The sequence below is a fragment of the Oncorhynchus keta genome, chromosome 30 (genome assembly GCF_023373465.1).
Source record: "Oncorhynchus keta strain PuntledgeMale-10-30-2019 chromosome 30, Oket_V2, whole genome shotgun sequence".
Classification (NCBI taxonomy): domain Eukaryota; kingdom Metazoa; phylum Chordata; class Actinopteri; order Salmoniformes; family Salmonidae; genus Oncorhynchus; species Oncorhynchus keta.
The window spans coordinates 37,730,907-37,754,398 of record NC_068450.1 but is presented as its reverse complement, the minus strand read 5'-3'; the positions used below and the strand labels follow the sequence as shown (position 1 = coordinate 37,754,398).

Sequence of the window (23,492 nt, the reverse complement as noted above, 5' to 3'; positions counted from 1 at the left end):
AGAAAGATAGGCTTAAAGTGATTAATGGAAACCTCATTAGGAACTGGCAAAATGTTTGGCAACATACGCTTAGCCTTCGGCTTGCATACTATCAACTTCTCTTACAGCCGGAAAGGGGTTAATAATGGCTAAGAAAGGAGGGGTGAATGGAGGGGTCAGAGGTCAAGAAAGCAGTAGGGCCAATAAAATAGAATACTTTATAATCTGTTAGGAAATGTCCCATGCGTGATTAAGCATGCAGACACAACTAACATAAAGACATTACATGAGCCAAATACATTTAAACTCAGTTTTTGTCAATTCCTGACATTTAATCCTAGTAAAAATTCGGATCACCACACAATGTTAGGATCAACACTTTATTTTAAGAATGTGAAATGTCAGAATAATAGTAGAGAGAATGATTTATGTCAGTTTTTATTTCTTTCATCACACTCCCAGTGGGTCATAAGTTTACATACACTCAATTAGTATTTGGTAGCATTGCCTTTAAATAGTTTAACTTGGGTCAAATGTTTCGGGTAGCCTTCCACAAGCTTCCCACAATAAATTGGGTGAATTTTGGTCCATTCCTCCTGACAGAGCTGGTGTAACTGAGTCAGGTTTGTAGGCCTCCTTGCTCGCACACGCTTTTTCAGTTCTGCCCAGAAATGTTGAATAGGATTGTGGTTACGGCTTTGTGATGGCCACTCCAATACCTTGACTTTGTTGTCCTTTTGCCACAACTTTGGAAGTATGCTTGGGGTCATTGTCTATTTCGAAGACCCATTTGCGACCAAGCTTTAACTTCCTGACTGATGTCTTGAGATGTTGCTTAAATATATCCACATAATTTTTCTCCTCATGATGCAATCTATTTTGTGAAGTGCACCAGTCCCTCCTGCAGCAAAGCACCCCCACAACATGATGCTGCCACCCCCATGCTTCACGGTTGGGATGGTGTTCTTCGGCTTGCAAGCCTCCCCCTTTTTCCTCCAAACATAACGATGGCCATTATGGCCAAACAGTTCTATTTTTGTTTCATCAGACCAGAGGACATTTCTCCAGAAAGTACAATCTTTGTCCCCATGTGCAGTTGCAAACTATAGTCTGGCTTTTTTATCGTGGTTTTAGAGCAGTGGCTTCTTCCTTGCTGAGCGGCCTTTCAGGTTATGTCGGTATAGGACTCGTTTTACTGTGAATACAGATACTCTTGTACCGGTTTCCTCCAGCATCTTCACAAGGTCCTTTGCTGTTGTTCTGGGATTGATTTGCACTTATCGCACCAAAGTACGTTCATCTCCAGAGCGGTATGACGGCTGCGTGGTCCCATGGTGTTTATACTTGCATACTATTGTTTGTACAGATGAATGTGGTACCTTCAGGCATTTGGAAATTGTTCCCAAGGAGGTCTACAATATTTTGTCTGAGATCATGGCTGATTTCTTTTGATTTTCCCATGATGTCAAGCAAAGAGGCACTGAGTTTGAAGGTAGGCCTTGAAATACATCCACAGGTACACCTCCAATTGACTCAAATTATGTCAATTAGCCTATCAGAAGCTTCTAAAGCCATGACACAATTTTCTGTAATTTTCCAAGCTGTTTAAAGGCACAGTCAACTTGGTGTATGTAAACTTCTGACCCACTGGAATTGTGATACAGTGAATTATAAGTGAAATAATCTGTCTGTAAACAGTTGTTGGAAGAATTACTTGTGTCATGCACAAAGTAGATGTTGAAAAACACGTTTTAATGACTCCAACCTAAGTGCATGTAAACTTCTAACTTCAACTGTGCCTACACTTAGATGTAGGAATTCGAACAAGGCTAGGTTGTATTTTATAGTCCTTGTTTAGTGAACTGAAACTGATTGATAGAGTGATGCTCACCATTTATCCATGAACTACTTCATTTGTGCGCCTTCACAATCGCTCTACGAGGCCTAAGCCAATGGAAGCTGGTGGGAGGAGCTAAAGGAGGACGTGCTCGTTGTAATGGTTGGAATAGAATACACGGAATGGTATCAAACACTTCAAACATATGGAAACCACATGTTTGACTCCGATCCGTACCTTCAAATTTCAGCCTTTACAATGAGCCCGTCCTCCTGTAGCTCCTCCCACCAGCCCCCCACTGGAATTGGAGTGGGAAGAAGAGTTGGAGAGGAAGAGCAGAGAGGTAGTGTTATTTATAGATGCTTTTAGCGGAATTACGTATCTGTGGAGCCGTCAGACATGTCCGTGTAAGGACGAGCTTATAGTTACACTGCAGTGTCTAAAAAATGAAACGGAGGCAAGCTGTGTGTGTGTGTGTGTGTGCGTGCTGAAACACTATACCCTCAGTAGCCAGGATGTGTGTGTGTGTGTGTGTGTGTGTGTGTGTGTGTGTGTGTGTGTGTGTGTGTGTGTGTGTGTGTGTGTGTGTGTGTGTGTGTGTGTGTGTGTGTGTGTGTGTGTGTGTGTGTGTGTGTGTGTGTGTTTAGTCATGCCTACATGATGCATTTATTCATGCATGTTCGTTTTTGATGGGGATGCCACGTCATGTTTTTATCTCCTATGCAGCAAATCATTCTTTGAATCTGTACGCAGCCCCCCCTTCCCTCCTCCTCCTCCTCCTCCTCCTCCCTTAGCAAATGAAAGGCTGACCTGAACACCTCACCCAGAATCCAATTTGCGTTCCAACAAAGGCCTGGAATATGACGGGACAGAGGATTGGGGACAGATTGAGCGACAGAAAAAAAGGGGGAGAGAGAGTAAACGCAGAGGATTATTGTCAGGGCGAGACACAGAGGGTCACAATAGAGAGGGATGGAGGCAAGAAAAAGGACAGAGCGAGGATGGAGGAAGTGAGTAGGTTAAACACATGTCAACCCGGGGTAGACAACATATCACTGCACAAAACAGGAAACAGACAGGCAACATGATAGAGATACTGGAAAAAGGGGAAAGAGAGAGAGAGAGGTGAAAATAGGGACAGGTTGGGGGAGCGATGGAGAAATTGGTAGGCAGAGAGAGAGAGATACTGTGACACCTGAGGGACTCAGAGACAGCGAGAAGGGCAGAGGTGCAGGAACTCAATCCCTGAGCTGCAGGACACCTGATGATAAAACCCACTCACCTGGACACAGGACAAGAGATGGAGAGAGCCACGCGCTAACATCCACTGAACAGGGGGATAGATGGAGACCGGGGGAAAAGGGGATGAGAATAGGGGAGGGAAACCGAGGAAGTAAAAAAGGTGGACGATTTTATTTCGAAATATTTAGCCATTTTTTCTGATTTTAAACTTTGGAGAGAGGTCTATAGCATTGGATGGATAAGAAAGCAAGTCAAGGCAGGAATTAGAACTAGTAAATATAGAACTAATCAAGTCAGTTTGAGGTATCTCTAAAATAAATCCACCAGGAAAACTAGAGAGGAGTGGGATAGATAGATAGATAGATAGATAGATAGATAGATAGATAGATAGATAGATAGATAGATAGATAGATAGATAGATATTTAAAGGGAGGGAGGGAGGGAGGGAGGGAGGCGTAAGCAAACGACACAGAGATGTTCATGATCATTCAGAAGGAATCTTCCGCCGGAGGAGGCGTTACAGAAGCGATGAGCACGCCGCAGGAGAAAACAGCAAAACAGGTGTGTGTGTATGTGTTTGTTTTCGTGTGAATGCTTAATTTACAGTTAATTACACAATGTTTTTAGAATGTTTTTAGAATGTTTAGAATGGTTTTAGAATGTTTAGAATATTTTTAGAATGTTCTCTCTACCTCTAATAAACAAACTTAGATGCTTTAGTGTCTTTTTGTTTTGCTGATTATATTATGTGCCTATATGTATGTTTGTGTGTGTGTGTGTGTGTGTGTGTGTGTGTGTGTGTGTGTGTGTGTGTGTGTGTGTGTGTGTGTGTGTGTGTGTGTGTGTGTGTGTGTGTGTGTGTGTGTGTGTGTGTGTGTGTGTGTGTGTGTGTGTGTGTGTGAGTGAGGGGCTCACTGCTGTGTATTAGGGGGAGTTGAGGGTAAGAACATGGAAGGACTGATATACACTGCTCAAAAAAATAAAGGGAACACTAAAATAACACATCCTAGATCTGAATTAATGAAATATTCTGATTAAATACTTTTTTCTTTACATAGTTGAATGTGCTGACAACAAAATCACACAAAAATTATCAATGGAAATCAAATGTATCAACCCATGGAGGTCTGGATTTGGAGTCACACTCAAAATTAAAGTGGAAAAACACACTACAGGCTGATCCAACTTTGATGTAATGTCCTTAAAAAACAAGTCAAAATGAGGCTCACTAGTGTGTGTGGTCTCCACGTGCCTGTATGACCTCCCTACAACGCCTGGGCATGCTCCTGATGAGGTGGCGGATGGTCTCTTGAGGGATCTCCTCCCAGACCTGGACTAAAGCATCCGCCAACTCCTGGACAGTCTGTTGTGCAACGTGGCGTTGGTGGATGGAGCGAGACATGATGTCCCAGATGTGCTCAATTGGATTCAGGTCTGGGGAACGGACGGGCCAGTCCATAGCATCAATGCCTTCCTCTTGCAGGAACTGCTGACACACTCCAGCCACATGAGGTCTAGCATTGTCTTGCATTAGGAGGAACCCAGGGCCAACCGCACTAGCATATGGTCTCACAATGGGTCTGAGGATCTCATCTCGGTACCTAATGGCAGTCAGGCTACCTCTGGCGAGCACATGGAGGGCTGTGCCCCAAAGAAATGCCACCCCACACCATGACTGACCCACCGCCAAACCGGTCATGCTGGAGGATGTTGCAGGCAGCAGAACGTTCTCCACAGCGTCTCCAGACTGTCACGTCTGTCACATGTGCTCAGTGTGAACCTGCTTTCATCTGTGAAGAGCACAGGGCGCCAGTGGCGAATTTGCCAATCTTGGTGTTCTCTGGCAAATGAAAAACGTCCTGCACGGTGTTGGACTGTAAGCACAACCCACACCTGTGGACGTCGGGCCCTCATATCACCCTCATGGAGTCTGTTTCTGACCGTTTGAGCAAACACATGCATATTTGTGGCCTGCTGGAGGTCATTTTGCAGGGCTCTGGCAGTGCTCCTCCTGCTCCTCCTTGCACAAAGGCGGAGATAGCGGTCCTGCTGCTGGGTTGTTGCCTTCCTACGGCCTCCTCCACGTCTCCTGATGTACTGGCCTGTCTCCTGGTAGCGCCTCCATATTCTGGACACTACGCTGACAGACACAGCAAACCTTCTTGCCACAGCTCGCATTGATGTGCCATCCTGGATGAGCTGCACTACCTGAGCCACTTGTGTGGGTTGTAGACTCCGTCTCATGCTACCACTAGAGTGAAAGCACCGCCAGCATTCAAAAGTGACCAAAACATCAGCTAGGAAGCATAGGAACTGAGAAGTGGTCTGTGGTCCCCACCTGCTGAACCACTCCTTTATTGGGGGTGTCTTGCTAATTGCCTATAATTTCCACCTGTTGTTTATTCCATTTGCACAACAACATGTGAAATGTATTGTCAATCAGTGTTGCTTCCTAAGTGGACAGTTTGATTTCACAGAAGTGTGATTGACTTGGAGTTACATTGTATTGTTTAAGTGTTCCCTTTATTTTTTTGAGCAGTGTATAATGGGGCGGGGGTAGGGACTTTGTTTCAGATATATGAAACCAGGGAATCTTAAGGGTTTCGTCAGAGGTTATGGGATGAAATCATTTTGGGGAGAATTTAACCCGCAAATTTAACCTCAGACACAAATGTATTCATTATGCCATTACTCTTCATTATTCAACGTGAAATAACATCTTATCAGTTTAATAGTTTCTATGAAACTTTAGTATGGAATTTGACTCTGCTCCTGACTATCAGTATCAATGTGGCTGGAACGAATCTTTCACCCTGTACTTTCCCCACGCAGGTAAAAGCAGCGATCAGTAAGAAGGTCCAGAAACAGCAGAATAAGCAGAGGAGACGGTCCAGTGAGCAGAGTGGAATCCCTGAGGTCTCAGCGGCTGGAGTCAAGCCCCCCCATGGTAGGTGGTGCAGCCAGAACCCCACCCCCTTCCCCGTGTCAGCGAGGGACAAAGAGAGGGGTACAGGGGACGAAGAGGAGGATCTGGATGTGGAGGACAAGGTGGCAGATATGATGAGGACGGGTGGTCAGAAGCAGCAAGAGAAGGAGCCGATAGACCTGCTGCCTATAATGGACCCAGCTTTCGGACCGGTAAGAACCAGGATGACCTGCTTTAGCCCGTGAGTGTGAGTATCTGTGTGTGAGTGAGTGAGTGAGTGAGTGAGTGAGTGAGTGAGTGAGTGAGTGAGTGAGTGAGTGAGTGAGTGAGTGAGTGAGTGAGTGAGTGAGTGAGTGAGTGAGTGCGTGCGTGCGTGCGTGCGTGCGTGCGTGCGTGCGTGCGTGTGTGTGTGTGTGTGTGTCCATCCATGCCCATCCACCAAGGCATGATTGAAATCTACCCAGGTCCCAATTGAAATTCTAAGCCCCTCTGCTCCAAATGCAAATGCTGACACTGTCCCAATACTCTACGGTAGCTGCTTATGCTATATCCTATGTCCCATGGTATTTTCTGACCTAAGCCACACAAACTGGACAGTTTATGGTGTGTATTTTGTTTAGCGCTCATGCTAATAGTCAGACTGGGCCTTGATCTAATGTTAGCCTTGATGCTAACAGAGTTGTGTTGTTTAGCTATGTGTTCAGGGTTCATGTGGTAGCAGCATGAGCATTTAAGCTCTTTCGTTGCCATCCACTACATTATGAAAGTGTAATCCGTAACAGATATCATGTTACGCCCCAGGACTTATGAACACCAAACTGTTCTCATCCCCACCCACTGTATCAGCGGCTAGCACCACCCACCACACGATAAAAGCATGACACGACTCACTACACAACACAACATGCCCATTGCTTCAGAGTCTTGGGGGAAGGAGAACCGTAGGTTTGCCCTCAGGGGTCCAGTTCTCCCTGCCCTGCCCTGCCCTGCCCTGTCCGCCACATCCTGGCCTGCTCTCTACTCGGCACTGGTCCTGACTCACTGAGTTACTGCAGACTTCCTGTAGTCTGAAACATCAAAGACAATGACTCACACCTAATAGTAAAGACTCATACCCCATGATAGGTCAACTCATTGATTTTGTTGGAGAAAAGAGATTGATTTACGAAAGATAAAGAGAGTTGGGACAGGGAAAGAGAGCTAGGAAAGATAAAGAGAGCTAGGAAAGATAAAGAGAGCTAGGAAAGATAAAGAGACCTAGGAAAGATAAAGAGACCTAGGAAAGATAAAGAGAGTTAGGAAAGATAAAGAGAGTTAGGAAAGATAAAGAGAGTTAGGAAAGATAAAGAGAGCTAGGAAAGATAAAGAGAGTTAGGAAAGATAAAGAGAGTTAGGAAAGATAAAGAGAGCTAGGAAAGATAAAGAGAGTTAGGAAAGATAAAGAGACCTAGGAAAGATAAAGAGACCTAGGAAAGATAAAGAGAGTTAGGAAAGATAAAGAGAGTTAGGAAAGATAAAGAGACCTGGGAAAGATAAAGAGAGCTAGGAAAGATAAAGAGAGTTAGGAAAGATAAAGAGACCTGGGAAAGATAAAGAGAGCTAGGAAAGATAAAGAGAGCTAGGAAAGATAAAGAGAGTTAGGAAAGATAAAGAGACCTAGGAAAGATAAAGAGGGCTAGGAAAGATAAAGAGAGTTAGGAAAGATAAAGAAAGTTAGGAAAGTTAAAGAGAGCTAGGAAAGATAAAGAGAGCTAGGAAAGATAAAGAGAGTTAGGAAAGTTAAAGAGAGTTAGGAAAGATAAAGAGAGCTAGGAAAGATAAAGAGAGTTAGGAAAGATAAAGAGAGTTAGGAAAGATAAAGAGAGTTAGGAAAGATAAAGAGAGCTAGGAAAGATAAAGAGAGTTAGGAAAGATAAAGAGAGTTAGGAAAGATAAAGAGAGCTAGGAAAGATAAAGAGAGTTAGGAAAGTTAAAGAGAGTTAGGAAAGTTAAAGAGAGTTAGGAAAGATAAAGAGAGCTAGGAAAGATAAAGAGAGTTAGGAAAGATAAAGAGAGTTAGGAAAGATAAAGAGAGTTAGGAAAGATAAAGAGAGTTAGGAAAGATAAAGAGAGTTAGGAAAGATAAAGAGAGCTAGGAAAGATAAAGAGAGTTAGGAAAGATAAAGAGAGTTAGGAAAGTTAAAGAGAGCTAGGAACGATAAAGAGAGCTAGGAAAGATAAAGAGAGTTAGGAAAGTTAAAGAGAGTTAGGAAAGTTAAAGAGAGTTAGGAAAGATAAAGAGAGCTAGGAAAGATAAAGAAGGTTAGGAAAGATAAAGAGAGTTAGGAAAGTTAAAGAGAGTTAGGAAAGATAGAGAGTTAAGAAAGATAAAGAGATTTGGGAAAGATAAAGAGATCTAGGAAAGATAAAGAGAGTTAGGAAAGATAAAGAGACCTAGGAAAGATAAAGAGAGTTAGTAAAGATAAAGAGAGTTGGGAAAGTTAAAGAGAGTTAGGAAAGATAAAGAGAGCTAGGAAAGATAAAGAAGGTTAGGAAAGATAAAGAGAGCTAGGAAAGATAAAGAGAGCTAGGAAAGATAAAGAGAGCTAGGAAAGATAAAGAGACCTAGGAAAGATAAAGAGAGCTAGGAAAGATAAAGAGAGCTAGGAAAGATAAAGAGACCTAGGAAAGATAAAGAGACCTAGGAAAGATAAAGAGAGCTAGGAAAGATAAAGAGAGTTAGTAAAGATAAAGAGAGTTAGGAAAGATAAAGAGACCTAGGAAAGATAAAGAGAGCTAGGAAAGATAAAGAGACCTGGGAAAGATAAAGAGAGTTAGGAAAGATAAAGAGAGTTAGGAAAGTTAAAGAGAGCTAGGAAAGATAAAGAAGGTTAGGAAAGACAAAGAGAGCTAGGAAAAATAAAGAAGGTTAGGAAAGATAAAGAGAGCTAGGAAAGATAAAGAAGGTTAGGAAAGATAAAGAGAGCTAGGAAAGATAAAGAGAGCTAGGAAAGATAAATAGAGCTAGGAAATCAATGGAAATGGAAAATGGTAAAGATGTCATTGGTAGTAGCAGTGAAGCAATATGGTGAGTGTTTGAGAGAGGAAGCCGAAGGGTGGAGGAGAGGAGAGGAGAGGAGAGGAGAGGAGAGGAGAGGAGAGGAGAGGAGAGGAGAGGAGAGGAGAGGAGAGGAGAAGCTCATGTGGTGCTCAAACGGACAAAATCTATAAAGGTCCAGTATGCTGGACACCCCACTGCACCTCATATAATCCATTTGTCATCCATTTACCGACAGCACACTAAGAATTGAGAACATGTGAGAACAGATTGGTGCTTGCATAAACTACATCCACACCTACATAAACAAAACAAGCTCACATACAAACACACAAAGTCTATATTTTCCCTTCAAATACATATACAGTAATACAGTAATATCCATACTCATCCTCTCAAGTTCTCCCTCTTTTTTATCTTTCACCAGTGGAAGCTGGTGGAGGAGCTATAGGAGGATGGGCTTGTTGAAATGGCTGGAATGGAATAAATTGGATTAAGTCAAACATGTGGTTTCCATTTGATACCGTTCCATTTATCCCATTACAGCCACAATGAGCCCGTCCTCTTATAGCTCCTCCCACCAGACTCCACTGCTTTCTACTGTACATTTTATTTTGTATCTTTCTCCATCTTTCGCTCCCTCTTTGGCTTTCACTCTCTCTCCACCCTCCCTTTCCATCTTTCACTCCCTCTCCTTCCTCCCTCTCCGTCTTTCACTCCCTCTCTCTCCACCCTCCCTTTCCATCTTTCACTCCCTCTCCTTCCTCCCTCTCCGTCTTTCACTCCCTCTCTCTCCATCCTCCCTCTCAGTCTTTCACTCCCTCTCCTTCCTCCCTCTCCGTCTTTCACTCCCTCTCTCTCCATCCTCCCTCTGTCGTTTACTCCTCTCTCTCCATCCTCCCTCTGTCATTCACTCCCTCTCTCTCCATCCTCCCTCTGTCGTTCACTCCTCTCTCTCCATCCTCCCTCTGTCGTTCACTCCTCTCTCTCCATCCTCCCTCTCCGTCTTTCACTCCTCTCTCCATCCTCCCTCTGTCGTTCACTCCCTCTCTCTCCATCCTCCCTCTGTCGTTCACTCCCTCTCTCTCCATCCTCCCTCTGTCGTTCACTCCCTCTCTCTCCATCCTCCCTCTCCATCCTCCCTCTGTCGTTCACCCCTCTCTCTCCATCCCCCTCTCAGTCTTTCACTCCCTCTCCATCCCCCTCTCAGTCTTTCACTCCCTCTCCATCCCCCTCTCAGTCTTTTACTCCCTCTCCATCCTCCCTCTCAGTCTTTCACTCCCTCTCCATCCCCCTCTCAGTCTTTCACTCCCTCTCCATCCCCCTCTCAGTCTTTCACTCCCTCTCCATCCCCCTCTCAGTCTTTCACTCCCTCTCCATCCCCCTCTCAGTCTTTCACTCCCTCTCCATCCCCCTCTCAGTCTTTCACTCTCTCTCCATCCTCCCTCTCAGTCTTTCACTCCCTCTCCATCCTCCCTCTCAGTCTTTCACTCTCTCTCCATCCTCCCTCTCAGTCTTTCACTCCCTCTCCATCCTCCCTCTCAGTCTTTCACTCCCTCTCCATCCTCCCTCTCAGTCTTTCACTCTCTCTCCATCCTCCCTCTCAGTCGTTCACTCCCTCTCTCTCCATCCTCCCTCTCAGTCTTTCACTCCCTCTCTCTCCATCCTCCCTCTCAGTCTTTCACTCCCTCTCCATCCTCCCTCTCAGTCTTTCACTCCCTCTCCATCCTCCCTCTCAGTCTTTCACTCCCTCTCCATCCCCCTCTCAGTCTTTCACTCCCTCTCCATCCTCCCTCTCAGTCTTTCACTCTCTCTCCATCCCCCTCTCAGTCTTTCACTCTCTCTCCATCGTCCCTCTCAGTCTTTCACTCCCTCTCCATCCTCCCTCTCAGTCTTTCACTCCCTCTCCATCCTCCCTCTCAGTCTTTCACTCCCTCTCCATCCTCCCTCTCAGTCTTTCACTCCCTCTCCATCCCCCTCTCAGTCTTTCACTCCCTCTCCATCCTCCCTCTCAGTCTTTCACTCCCTCTCCACCCTCCCTCTCAGTCTTTCACTCCCTCTCCATCCTCCCTCTCAGTCTTTCACTCCCTCTCCATCCTCCCTCTCAGTCTTTCACTCCCTCTCCACCCTCGCTCTCAGTCTTTCACTCCCTCTCCTTCCTCCCTTTTCCACTCTTTCTCTTTCTCAATTTCTGATAGACAGGTTGAGTTACTGGATACTAGTGTCAGTGTCTAAGACCTGATCAGAACACAATAGCTCAACATAATTACCGGCTCCTACACGCATATCGCCATAGTGACCAGAGTCTTACTTCCAGCAAGGATTAGAGTAATGTTGCATGACGCATGTCTACCTGAGTCTGTCACAATGTGTGTGTGTGTGTGTGTGTGTGTGTGTGTGTGTGTGTGTGTGTGTGTGTGTGTGTGTGTGTGTGTGTGTGTGTGTGTGTGTGTGTGTGTGTGTGTGTGTGTGTGTGTGTGTGTGTGTGTGTGTGTGTGTGTGTGTGTGTGTGTGTGTGCGTGCGTGCGTGCGTGCGTGCGTGCGTGCGTGCGTGCGTGCGTGTGTGTATGTGTGTGTCCGTGCGTGCGTGCGTGCGTACGTGTGAGACACCTGATTGAGATCACATCATGTTGAGAACACAATCAGTCTTGGGCATTGGTTGTATCAGTGACTAGTCCCCAAATCCAATTTGATTTGTCACGTGCGTTGTAAACAACAGGTATAGACTAACAGTGACATTTTTACTCACAGGTCCTTTCCCAACAAATGCAGAGTGAAATATAAAAAAATATCATGAAAATAGAAATAGTGACACGAGGAATAATACACAGTGAATAATGAATAACAGTAATCCTGGGATTTAGCCCTGGGCCTAGACCTGATTAACCCTCAGTACTAGACCCAACCTCTTAGGCAATAACTCTTATCATGTCTAGGAGATAGATGCAGTTACTGGTCCTTCTGCAACCACTGGTCTCTGTCCAATGAGAGCGACTCATCACGTGAACCGGGTCCAAATGATGTTTACTAACTAGGCCGGCTAAGAGTTTGAATGAAGCACCATATTGGCATAATCTTTGATGTGTGTGTGTGTGTGTGTGTGTGTGTGTGTGTGTGTGTGTGTGTGTGTGTGTGTGTGTGGGGGTGTGTGTGGGGGGCTCACTGCTGTGTATTGTGGGGAGTTGAGGGTTGAGGGGAGTTGAGGGGGGGTATATAAATAGCATTCTTAGCAGGATATATTCCCCATGAACACTTAAAGATGAGGGGATTACCAGCTTTAATTTGTCTTTAAATTCTGCCAAATACTTAAGGGATAAGTACTGCCCTGCAGAAGCTGCCCTCTAGTGGTAATAAACTGACACTGCAGCATAGAACTGACCTCAACATGCCCCTGACTAGGCACCCTGTCACTGCTTACGTAGAAATACATTTGATTGATTGGTACATTTCATTGTAATTAGAGTTAGTGTGTCAGCGCAAAAAGCAAAAACAAAACAAAGCAATACTTGGATACGAGACATATACTTGTTAGAGTTAGACACTAGTACTTGCTGAGGATTTATCCAAAATGTTCACTTGGTCTAAGCCCAAATCTGTCCCCAAAAGTACAGAGGAACTGTGGTCAGTTGATCTCGTAACAGACATCTGTCACCCAGTCAATCTTAGCACTCTGACTTCTTTTCTACTACTATCGCCATACGTCCGGGTTTGTGTGGCCATGGAAGAGAGAGGGAGAGGAGAGAGAGAGAGAGAGAGAGAGAGAGAGAGAGAGAGAGAGAGAGAGAGAGAGAGAGAGAGAGAGAGAGAGAGAGAGAGAGAGGGCCATAGGGAGTAAAAAGGAACATTACCAATCTACAGTACTGTATAACCAAATATTGAATGAATATTTGGCAGAATTTGAAGCCAAGTTACAATCGGATAATCCTCGTCTTCGAGTGTTCACGGAATGTCACACAATGTATATTATCCCACTGTTGTAAAACACATGCACAGACCCACGTTACCAAATAGCCTGGAAGTTGCCAAAGTACTTAGTTCCACAGCTGTGCGTCATACCAAGTCCCAGCTGGAGGACCAGGCCTATCCTAGAGTTCACCCCTCTGTTGACCTCTGCCCTGACCTCTGAGGGTATGGAACTCTCTGGATAGTGGTTGGGTCCCGCTAAGCACCAATGGGCATAGATCTGGCTTACCTTTTGCCAGTCCTAAGCTTAGCCATATGGGGGTGAAACAGTGGTCCTTCTGTAGCTCAGTTGGTAGAGCATGGCGCTTGTAACACCAGGGTAGTGGGTTCGATTTCCGGGACCACCCATACGTAGAATGTATGCACACATGACTGTAAGTCGCTTTGGATAAAAGCGTCTGCCAAATGGCATATATTATTATTATTATTATAAACACAAATCTGACCTTACACCAGCGTCTATGGACCCTTTCCTTTGCCTTCTACCCAAAACCTGAGGTTCATCAGAAGGACAATGGCATAGAACAGTGTGCATTTGTTTTAAGATGCACAAAGGCAAGCTACAGTATGTTAAACATCTGCCCTGGTTGACAACACAGACATCCAATAGATCTCTCTCTCTCTCTCTCTCTCTCTCTCTCTCTCTCTCTCTCTCTCTCTCTCTCTCTCTCTCTCTCTCTCTCTCTCTCTCTCTCTCTCTCTCTCTCTCTCTCTCTCTCTCTCTCTCTCTCTCTCTCTCTCTCTCTCCTTATACAGCATGTCATTCCCATCACTTGTCATAGTATGTATTTAGTCATGTGAGTCAGTGTTGTGGCACAGAAACCCAGTTGAGGTCTTGTCCTGGCGTGTCTGATATTATATTTAGAGCATTAGAGCCTCTGTAATGTTGTTATCGTGCACCAATCAGAGATAATACTGCATTTGACATCCAATGATAGCCTCTGAAGCCTTTATCAATGCTAAAACAGACCAATCAGAACAGTCTACTGTAATGCGTGTATTTAGTTTGGATAGGGTTAACACAGACACACACACACATGCAGTTAAAGGTGTGTGTGTCTGTGTTAGAATTACACACACACCTTTAACTGCATGTGTGTGTGTGTCTGTGTTGACCCTATCCAAACTAAATCCATCATCCAATGGTAGCCCAAGACCGCAGCTCCCAGGCTGTTTGAGCATCTGTTTCACTCTTGGTTCTTTTCTTCCTCGTTCATTTTCTCTTTCTTTTGCTTTCTCTCTGTTTTGTCCTCTTATGGCTTTCTCATTGCTTTTCATCCCTTGGCCAGTTTCATTTCCTCTTTCCTTGTCACTCGGGGAAAAGTCCATCCTTGTCTCTCCATCAGTCCTCCACTTTTACCTTCTCACCATCTCTTTTCATCTTGCATCACCCCTCTCTCCACCCTGGACTCAATTTCTTCTTCCCCTCAATCTCCTTACTCTATCCGTTTCTCTTCTTACCCCTCCATCTCTCCCTTTAATCTGAAATGCAGGGAAAGGGATTAAATCCCTTGCGTTTGCCTCCTCTAATTCTCTCTCTCTCTCTCTCTCTCTCTCTCTCTCTCTCTCTCTCTCTCTCTCTCTCTCTCTCTCTCTCTCTCTCTCTCTCTCTCTCTCTCTCTCTCTCTCTCTCTCTCTCTCTCTCTCTCTCTCTCTCTCTCTCTCTCTCTCTCTCTCTCTCTCTCTCTCTCTCTCTCTCTCTCTCTCTCTCTCTCTCTCTCTCTCTCTCTCTCTCTCTCCCTCCCTCCCTCCCCGTCTGCCTCTCATCACCCTACATATATGTAGTCATTTCTATGGTATAACAAGCCTTGCTCCAGGGAGAGAGATAGGGGGAGAGATAGGGGGAGATACAGAGAGAGAGGGAGAGAGAGAGAGAGTGAGAGAGAGTGAGAGAGAGTGAGAGAGAAGATTAAAAGACGGGGTAAAATTGAGGGTAGGAGAGAGAGACAGAGTAATTCACACATGGACAAAATGTCATGCAGCTCTTTTCTGTACAGACATAGAAGTGGGCTAGGTTTATGTTTGTTTATAGGCAACCGTAGTAGAAAAAAAGAAAAACACACATCAGGAGTTTCATCTCTGATATGAACATCCCTCTTCAGACCACGATGGGTGATAGGATGCCCTGGACCCCACCTCAGAGCTCCAACGTTGGGTGGGACCTTTAAAACTCCACCGACAGGGGTGGAGCGAGAGAGCAAGACAGAAAATAGAGCAAGAAGGAAAACAGAAGCGAGAGGGAGGGACGAGAGAGGGAGGATAGAGTGTTACTTCACTTCGAGGATAGGGGATGGGGAATTGTACCAAGCCATCCATGAAAAACAAAACGAAAAAGGTAAGAGCAGTTCCATTTGCTTTTGCTTTTCCAAAGACATGGGACGAGAGAAGCTTCTGCTTGCTATTTCCTTGCCTATGTGTTAATGCATGGAGTATCATGAAGATATTGACTACATGTAGTTGCTCTGTATATGTTCTCCATTGAGAACAGGTCCTGTGTGCTTCTAAACAACTTTGCTATTGATCTAAAGGACTGTCACAACATTGATCTGAAACAATCTAACGTAATTCTTCTGCACAACTCCAGCAGAGGCAATCCATGACACTTCTTTTTCACCTGTCTGCATACTGTTTCTGCATCGGCCGTATTAGTACGGTGGAGACCTTTCTTTGATTATCTCCAAGAATGAGGAGTTCTTTATACTTGTGTTTCCTGAAAGGGCAGGCCCCGGGAACCAGATCAATGGTATCTGGTTTTATCGACTTAATACTCAAGTCACGCGTAGAGTAGTTATTGACTAGACGCACTCTGTAAGTGTGTTATGTAACATTGTGCTAAGTCCCTGAGGTGAGCTGAGAGTCTGTGGCCTGAACACTTAGCAGAATGAACACCCCAATCCAACACTGAGCCAAGACTGAGCCTTGAAAAACAGAGCGGAAGAGAGACAGGGACTGGGACAGAGAGAGAGAGAGAGAGAGAGAGAGAGAGAGAGAGAGAGAGAGAGAGAGAGAGAGAGAGAGAGAGAGGGGGACCAGGACACACAGAGAGAGAGAGGGGGAGACAGGGACTGGGACAGAGAGAAAGAGAGGAAGAGAGGAAGAGACAGGGACCGGGACACACACAGAGAGAGAGGAAGAGAGACAGGGACCGGGACAGAGAGAGAGAGAGAGAGAGGAAGAGAGACAGGGACCAGGACACACACAGAGAGAGGGGGGAGACAGGGACTGGGACAGAGAGAAAGAGAGAGGAAGAGAGACAGGGACCGGGACAGAGAGAGAGAGAGAGAGGAAGAGAGACAGGGACCGGGACAGAGAGAGAGAGAGAGAGAGAGAGAGGGAGGAACAGAGACAGGGACCAGGACACACAGAGAGAGGGGGGAAGAGAGACAGGGACTGGGACAGAGAGAAAGAGAGAGGAAGAGAGACAGGGACCGGGACAGAGAGAGAGAGAGAGAGAGAGAGGGAGAGAGAGGGAGGAACAGAGACAGGGACCAGGACACACAGAGAGAGAGGGGGGGGGGAAGAGAGACAGGGACTGGGACAGAGAGAGAGAGAGAGGAAGAGAGACAGGGACCGGGACAGAGAGAGAGAGAGAGAGAGAGGGAGAGAGAGGGAGGAACAGAGACAGGAACCAGGACACACAGAGAGAGAGGGGGGAGAGACAGGGACTGGGACAGAGAGAAAGAGAGGAAGAGAGGATTAGAGGAAGAGAGACAGGGACCGGGACACACAGAGAGAGAGGAAGAGAGACAGGGACCAGGACACACAGAGAGAGAGAGGGGGGAAGAGAGACAGGGACCGGGACACAGAGAGAGAGAGGAAGAGAGACAGGGACCGGGACAGAGAGAGAGGGAGGAAGAGAGACAGGGACCGGGACAGAGAGAGAGAGAGGAAGAGAGACAGAGACCAGGACACACACACAGGGAGAGAGAGAGAGAGAGAGAGAGGAAGAGAGACAGGGACCGGGACAGCGAGAGAGAGAGAGAGAGAGAGAGAGAGAGAGAGAGAGAGAGAGAGAGAGAGAGAGAGGAGGAAGAGAGACCAGGACCGGGACAGAGAGAGAGAGAGGGAGGAAGAGAGACAGGGACCGGGACAGAGAGAGAGGGGGGAGAGGGAGGAAGAGAGACAGGGACTGGGACAGAGAGAGGAACAGAGACAGGGACCAGGACACACAGAGAGAGAGAGGGGGGGGGGAAGAGAGACAGGGACTGGGACAGAGAGAAAGAGAGGAAGAGAGGATTAGAGGAAGAGAGACAGGGACCGGGACAGAGAGAGAGGGAGGAAGAGAGACAGGGACCGGGACAGAGAGAGAGCATGGAAGCATGGCTTCTTGTAACCAATACACATACCGCCATGTAATAAGACAGATAGTTCTACTTATTAGGCTGATGAGCCACTGGCTGACAGGGTTTAGACAGGCAGAGTTAAACTTCCTAAAAGAGAAGAGATTGCCAATCCTTTCCTGTACTGTGTGCTGTTTCAACATCTGATCTCCCTGAGGACTAGTGCTGTGGACAGCTGGCTGTCAGACCCCAGCAGACAGAGAATGAAACAGAGTGTGAAACCAACGACTGTTGGGTTCACTAGTTCTGCATGATTCTGGTTCTAAGGGGGCCGTCGAGCCCCGGGGGGACAAGCAGGGAACAGGGGGCCAGGAGGGGCCACGGTCGGAGAGCGAGGAGGAATCGGGCGAAGACAAGGATTTTAAGGCGCCCCTGTCTGCACTGGTCCAGAACTGCACCGTGTTACACAGCATCGTGGGCCCTGCCTGCATCTTCCTCAAACAGGGCTTTGCAAGCAGCCAGATCGTACGTACACGCACTAGTGAACACGGACACACTCATCACACGCACACATACACACTTACAAATGCATACTAAATCATTCACGCACACAACGCCACTAACACACACACACACACACACACGTCATCATCGTTATGTCACTTCATTTTCACCACGTGATATTCTCTCCACAATTAAGTTGTCATTTCACTTTCATAACCATCATGGGACAACCAATCAAACTTGCTATATAAATGATATAGTGTAAAATAGTCTGAGAGGAGGCGAACCAAACCTTCATGTGTTGGCACGCTGTGTACACCGAGTGTACAAAACATTAGGGACACCTTCCTACTATTGAATTGTGCCCCCTTTTGCCCTCAGAACAGATTCAATTCGTCGGGGCGTGGACTCGACCAGGTGTCGAAAGCGTTCCACAGGGATTCTGGCCGATGTTGACTCCAATGCTTCCTACAGTTGTGTCAAGTTGGCTGGATGTCCTTTGAGTGGTGGACCATTAAACTGGTAAACTGTGGAGCGTGACAAACCCAGCAGCTTTGCAGTTGTTGACACACTCAACCCGGTGCGCCTGGTACCTACTACCCTACCCCGTTCAAAGACACTTAAATATTTTGTGTTCCCCATTCACCCTCTGAATGGCACACATACACAATCCATGTCTCACTTGTCTCAAGGCTTAAAAATCTCCTCCCCTTCATCTACACTGATTGAAGTGGATTTAACAAGTGACATCAATAAGGGATCATAGCTTTCACATGGATTCACCTGGTCAGTCTATGTCATGGAAAGAGCTGGTGTTCCTAATGTTTTGTACACACAGAGCAGATCATATACAGGGAGACTCCAAGAAGAACGTCTGTGGTAAAGGATATAAAGAAAAATAGAACTACAGGGATTTTCTCTTCCTATACTGTACCACACCGGAACAGGCACCACCGACAGTGTGTGCGTGGTTGCACCGACAATGCACATTATGTGTACAAGGGTCTCACTCATACTAAACCTCCCAAATCTCCTAATCTCCAGCTGTTGCCAGGGGCAACCCTCCCTATGGTGATGTACGTAGACGTAAAAGTATTTTTTACCCGTTCCGTTACACAAACAAATGTCTCTCACAATGTCATCTGTATACATTTAGATTCAGATATATCCCTATCCTTTAGACGTAATGTACCAGATAGATATCGTATTTAGTCTGACTTTGCAGAGCATCCTGGCTTACTCTCTCTGCTAATGTGTGTCTACTGGCCCGCTACAAATCACATGTACGGCCCTGCCTTAAAAAGTCTTCTCTTTCATCAAAGGAAACCAAACGGCAGACCTTCTGTCTCTCTACCCCGGCTTTCCTCTCATCCCCCTGCTGCCTTTGGGCCAATTGGCTCCCATTGTCTTTGTGATTGAAGTGCGTTTTGCATTTCAGGATATCAGTGGTTGGACATTTGTGCTTTTTGTCGACCTTTAGATTTTCATCTGTGCATTTGACTGCGGTGTTTGTGTCAACGTAGAGGTATGCGGCGTACGTTGGTCTGATCGTGGGTACGTGTGTAAACAGACTGTGTTGTTGTCATAAGTCTTGTGTGTTTGTGATGTACATGTGTGAGTGTGTGGTGTGGTGTGGTGTGGTGTGGTGTGGTGTGTGTGTGTGTGTGTGTGTGTGTGTGTGTGTGTGTGTGTGTGTGTGTGTGTGTGTGTGTGTGTGTGTGTGTGTGTGTGTGTGTGTGTGTGTGTGTGTGTGTGTGTGTGTGTGTGTGTGTGTGTGTGTTCATGTGCAACTACCAGTCTGCTTATGTGTGTCCCTCTGCTACCTCCGACAGGACAGGGACCTACGACCCGAGGAGATTGAAGGTAGATTACACCCCTCTATCTGACATAGTCATAATCATAAACCACTACACGTGTTTCAGTGTAGATGATCCAATTCTTACCCTGTGTGTGTGCGCTTGTATGTCTGTGCCTGTGTGCGCGCGCAGAGCTCCGCGAGGCGTTTCTGGAGTTTGATAAGAAGAAGAATGGCTACATCAGCTACAAGGACCTAGGAGAGTGCATGAGGACCATGGGCTACATGCCCACAGAGATGGAGCTCATCGAGCTTGGCCAGTCCATCTGTGAGTCTGACGTCATCATCAACATGAGACGGGGGAAACGCCACAGAATCATAGAATATCTGAAACTCTAGAGTGGTGTTATTACAACGAATGATGGACCCAGGATGCACGGAGTCAGTACAGAAAGACATTAGCCGTATCCATAATGTAACTGTGAGTAATAGTAGTCGTGTTCCCGAGGGCTCCCGAGTGGCACAGCGGTCTAAGGCACTGCATCTCAGTGCAAGAGGAGTCACTACTGTACCTGGTTCGAATCCAGGCTGTATCACATCCGGCTGTGATTGGGAGTCCCATAGGGCGGCGCACAATTGGCCCAGCGTCGTCCAGGTTTGGCCGGGGTAGGCCGTCATTGTAAATAAGAATTTGTTTTTAACTGACTTGCCAAGTTAAATAAAAGTTGAAGAAATGTAAAAGAAATGTAAAAAAATATATATACATATTTTTTTCTTCTGGTCTGTAGGTGGGGGAAAACTAGACTTTGAGGACTTTGTGGAGCTGATGGGCCCAAAGATGCTGGCAGAGACAGCAGATATGATCGGAGTGAAAGAACTGCGAGACGCATTCAAGGAGGTCAGTCTTTCTCTCTCAGATTGTGTGGGCTCAAAGCTGACAGAAATGGTTGCGGTCTCTCTCAATGTGAGTAACTGTCACTATATCCTCTCTCCTCTCCCCTCTCTCCTCTCCCCTCTCTCCCTTTCTCTGTCTCTCTTTCTCTGTCTCTCTCTCTCTCTCTCTCTCTCTCTCTCTCTCTCTCTCTCTCTCTCTCTCTCTCTCTCTCTCTCTCTCTCTCTCTCTCTCTCTCTCTCTGTCTCTCTTTCTCTCTTTCTTTGTTCTTCTGTCTCTGTTTCTCTCTCTTTCCCTCTCTCAGTTCGATACTAACGGTGATGGTCAGATCAGTATAATGGAGCTTAGGGAGGCCATGAAGAAACTGATGGGAGAACAGCTGACAAACAGAGAGATTGATGAGATCCTCCGGGATGTGGACCTCAACGGGGATGGACTGGTCAACTTTGAGGGTGTGTGTGGGTTGATTCTTCTATCCTTGTGGGGACCTAAAATACCCATATGCGTGCGTGTGCATGTATGCGTGTGTGTGTGCTTGCGTGTGTGTGTGTGAAGTTTCAGTAATGAGTTATGTTTGTCAGAAACAGTGGCTTCAGCTTTTCTGTTGGTTTGTGGAGAGGATGATACTTTTTCCTTTTCCTCTCTCTGTCACGTTCTCTCTCTTTTCACAGAGTTTGTTCGAATGATGTCACGCTGAGATGAACAGACGGAGTCGTTGTGCAACAACTGGAAAAGGGACCACTGCCACTGCATTTGTAGTGAACATTCTTGCACCATGCTGAAGATCGATTCAAAAACGTTATTTTTGTTAAGCAGCACTTGTAACGTTCATTTTGTTAAGCAGCACTTATGACGTTATTTTTGTTAATTAAGCAGCACTTACAACGTTCATTTTGTTAAGCAGCACTTACAGTAAATTGAGTGAAATCCTGAGGTCGTTCTACAAATCTTATAACTCAAGATGTGACAAACGTGCATGACGGTGACAGGGTTCAGATATTACGTCATTGTTTCAGCACGATCCACTCGGTAGTGGTTTGTGGGTAAAATCACCGGGGAAGCCAAGCCAGGGGTGAAAAAACCATATTACAGCCTATGTTTTGTGATAATTGCGTTGGTTGCTCAATAACCTGTTAGTTATATGCCTTCCCAGCATGATATATGGCCAGAGACAATATAGGCCGAAGGCGGAGTCCACGAAGCATATTGCATGTAACAAACAGTTACATGACCTACACCAGGGTCAAACAAGTTAATGTTTCCCACATGCTCGGACCACTAAACAACTATTGGTTTAGAACCACAGAGAGTTACTGCAAGTTGAAAAGAAAACAGGAGCTGCCTCCACTATTTCACCACCATTTCAGATTCACCAAATCACCTCCGCTTAGTTTAATACAGTGACAACTAAAAGATTTCTAAAATATTTCAAAAAACAAGATTTCAAAAACAAGAAACGCCAATGACATCCTCCTCTCTATCATGTTGCCTAAACGCTCTATGACTCTGTCATACAGTACACGCTTTTAGTTTTTGTTGTCCTAGGCTACCTGGCTAAAATTCTTGCTCGCTAGCCTAACTTCCGTTCATAGGTAACTAGTTAACGTTGGCCTACTACATCTAGCTACATATTGAACTTCCTATCAGACCAGACGCACAATGTATGAATTTATGGTTGGATCTGGATCACTGTTATAATCATTTTTTGGTACACCAGGACCATTCACAGTTGAGCTCGTTTATCTCAACGCTGATTGGTTATAATTTCTTTTTAAATATGTATCGAGGGAGGCCAAATGCTTGCTGGCTTCCCTTGCGTTCAATGCTACAGGCGGCAACAATGTCATACTCTTTTGGACCAGACAGCATCAGCTGGGCTACACCTACTAAGAAAGAGGGGCGCTGTTTCACTCTCTCAGATGCTTTCGTGAGATCCATTCAGCCTCTTCCGAATTGAAGGAAAATTCTGAAACACAGAGAGACAAAAGACGTAAAATGTTTATTGGTAAGTGTTTTGGGGAAACCTGGCTTCCCTTGGCATCCATGAGTGCACACCACTCTGTCAACTGAGTTTTTTAAACTACCGCGCTTGATATGGTTCAATTAATCAATAAATCAGCACAAATTATCGTTTTTTCAAATGGCCGATGTTTTGATGCTAGGATAGAGATCATGTATAGTATTGCTCTGCTCACAACAAACATGACAGAGAGTAATGTACAATATGGCAAATGTATCAAAATGAGGAACGCGTGGTACTGTAAGTGCATGGGGGCCGCCATCTTTATACACCTCCGCTATAGGAATGAACATTGTTCTGTTGTGACATATCAAAATCCTAACGCATGGCTGTCATTATTATGTCTTATCTTTTAACAGTTAATTTTTTTTAGAAGTGGACATTTTTACTCTGTTTGTATGTGTGTTCAAGGGTTTAAACCTTGTTTGTAAAATGTGATGGTTTTTTTTTTTCAAATAAAAAAATACTCTGTGTGGTTTATATGTTATCTCAAATGTAACTATTTATATGACAGTTTTTGACTAATTAATTTATTGATGATAATTTTATCAAATGAGACACAATGTAAGACTAGGGGTGGCAGGTAGCCTAGTGGTTAGCGTTGGACTAGTAACTGAAAGGTTGCAAGATTGAATCCCCGAGCTGACAAGGTAAAAATCTGTTGTTCTGCCCCTGAACAAGGCAGTTAACCCACTGAAGTAATTGAAAATAAGAATTTGTTCTTAACTGACTTGCCTGGTTAAAAAGACAAAGGGGGACAAGATTCTAGATTATGATCCTTCATCTCTATAATAGATTCACTTTCTATGGCACCTCTTCTGTTCAAGGCAAAATGAGCACATAGTGGGTGGGAAAAGATTAGTTTCAACCAACTCGACTAAGCAATTTTATGAACTTCTAAACATGACAATCAGAAAGTATTCACACAATATTTGCTGATTATTCTTTTCAAATTTCTTGAAGCTCTGTCAATTTGGTTTTTGATCATTGCTAGACAGCCATTTTCAAGTTTTGCAT

The 23,492-nt window shown here is 45.3% G+C and overlaps 1 protein-coding gene across 1 annotated transcript; it reads left to right on the top strand.

The window, feature by feature from the left end:
* The first annotated feature begins 3,532 nt into the window (after nucleotides 1-3,532).
* LOC118363972 (calcium-binding protein 2-like) lies at nucleotides 3,533-22,955 on the top strand. Its single transcript, XM_052487017.1, has 8 exons — nucleotides 3,533-3,619; nucleotides 5,891-6,196; nucleotides 17,544-17,789; nucleotides 19,601-19,631; nucleotides 19,757-19,891; nucleotides 20,352-20,461; nucleotides 20,760-20,907; nucleotides 21,127-22,955. The coding sequence occupies exons 1-8, from the start codon at nucleotides 3,533-3,535 to the stop codon at nucleotides 21,150-21,152; spliced, it is 1,089 nt and encodes a 362-aa protein (XP_052342977.1). The 3' UTR covers nucleotides 21,153-22,955.
* The last annotated feature ends 537 nt before the right edge of the window (nucleotides 22,956-23,492 follow it).

What these genes read in the sequence shown, in the direction of transcription:
- LOC118363972 (XM_052487017.1), top strand. Translation starts at nt 3,533, where the DNA reads ATGTTCATGATCATTCAGAAGGAATCTTCCGCCGGAGGAGGCGTTACA. An exon ending in AGGAGAAAACAGCAAAACAG is followed by an intron (nt 3,620 to 5,890) that starts GTGTGTGTGTAT and finishes TTCCCCACGCAG; the next exon opens with GTAAAAGCAGCGATCAGTAA. An exon ending in TGGACTGGTCAACTTTGAGG is followed by an intron (nt 20,908 to 21,126) that starts GTGTGTGTGGGT and finishes CTCTTTTCACAG; the next exon opens with AGTTTGTTCGAATGATGTCA.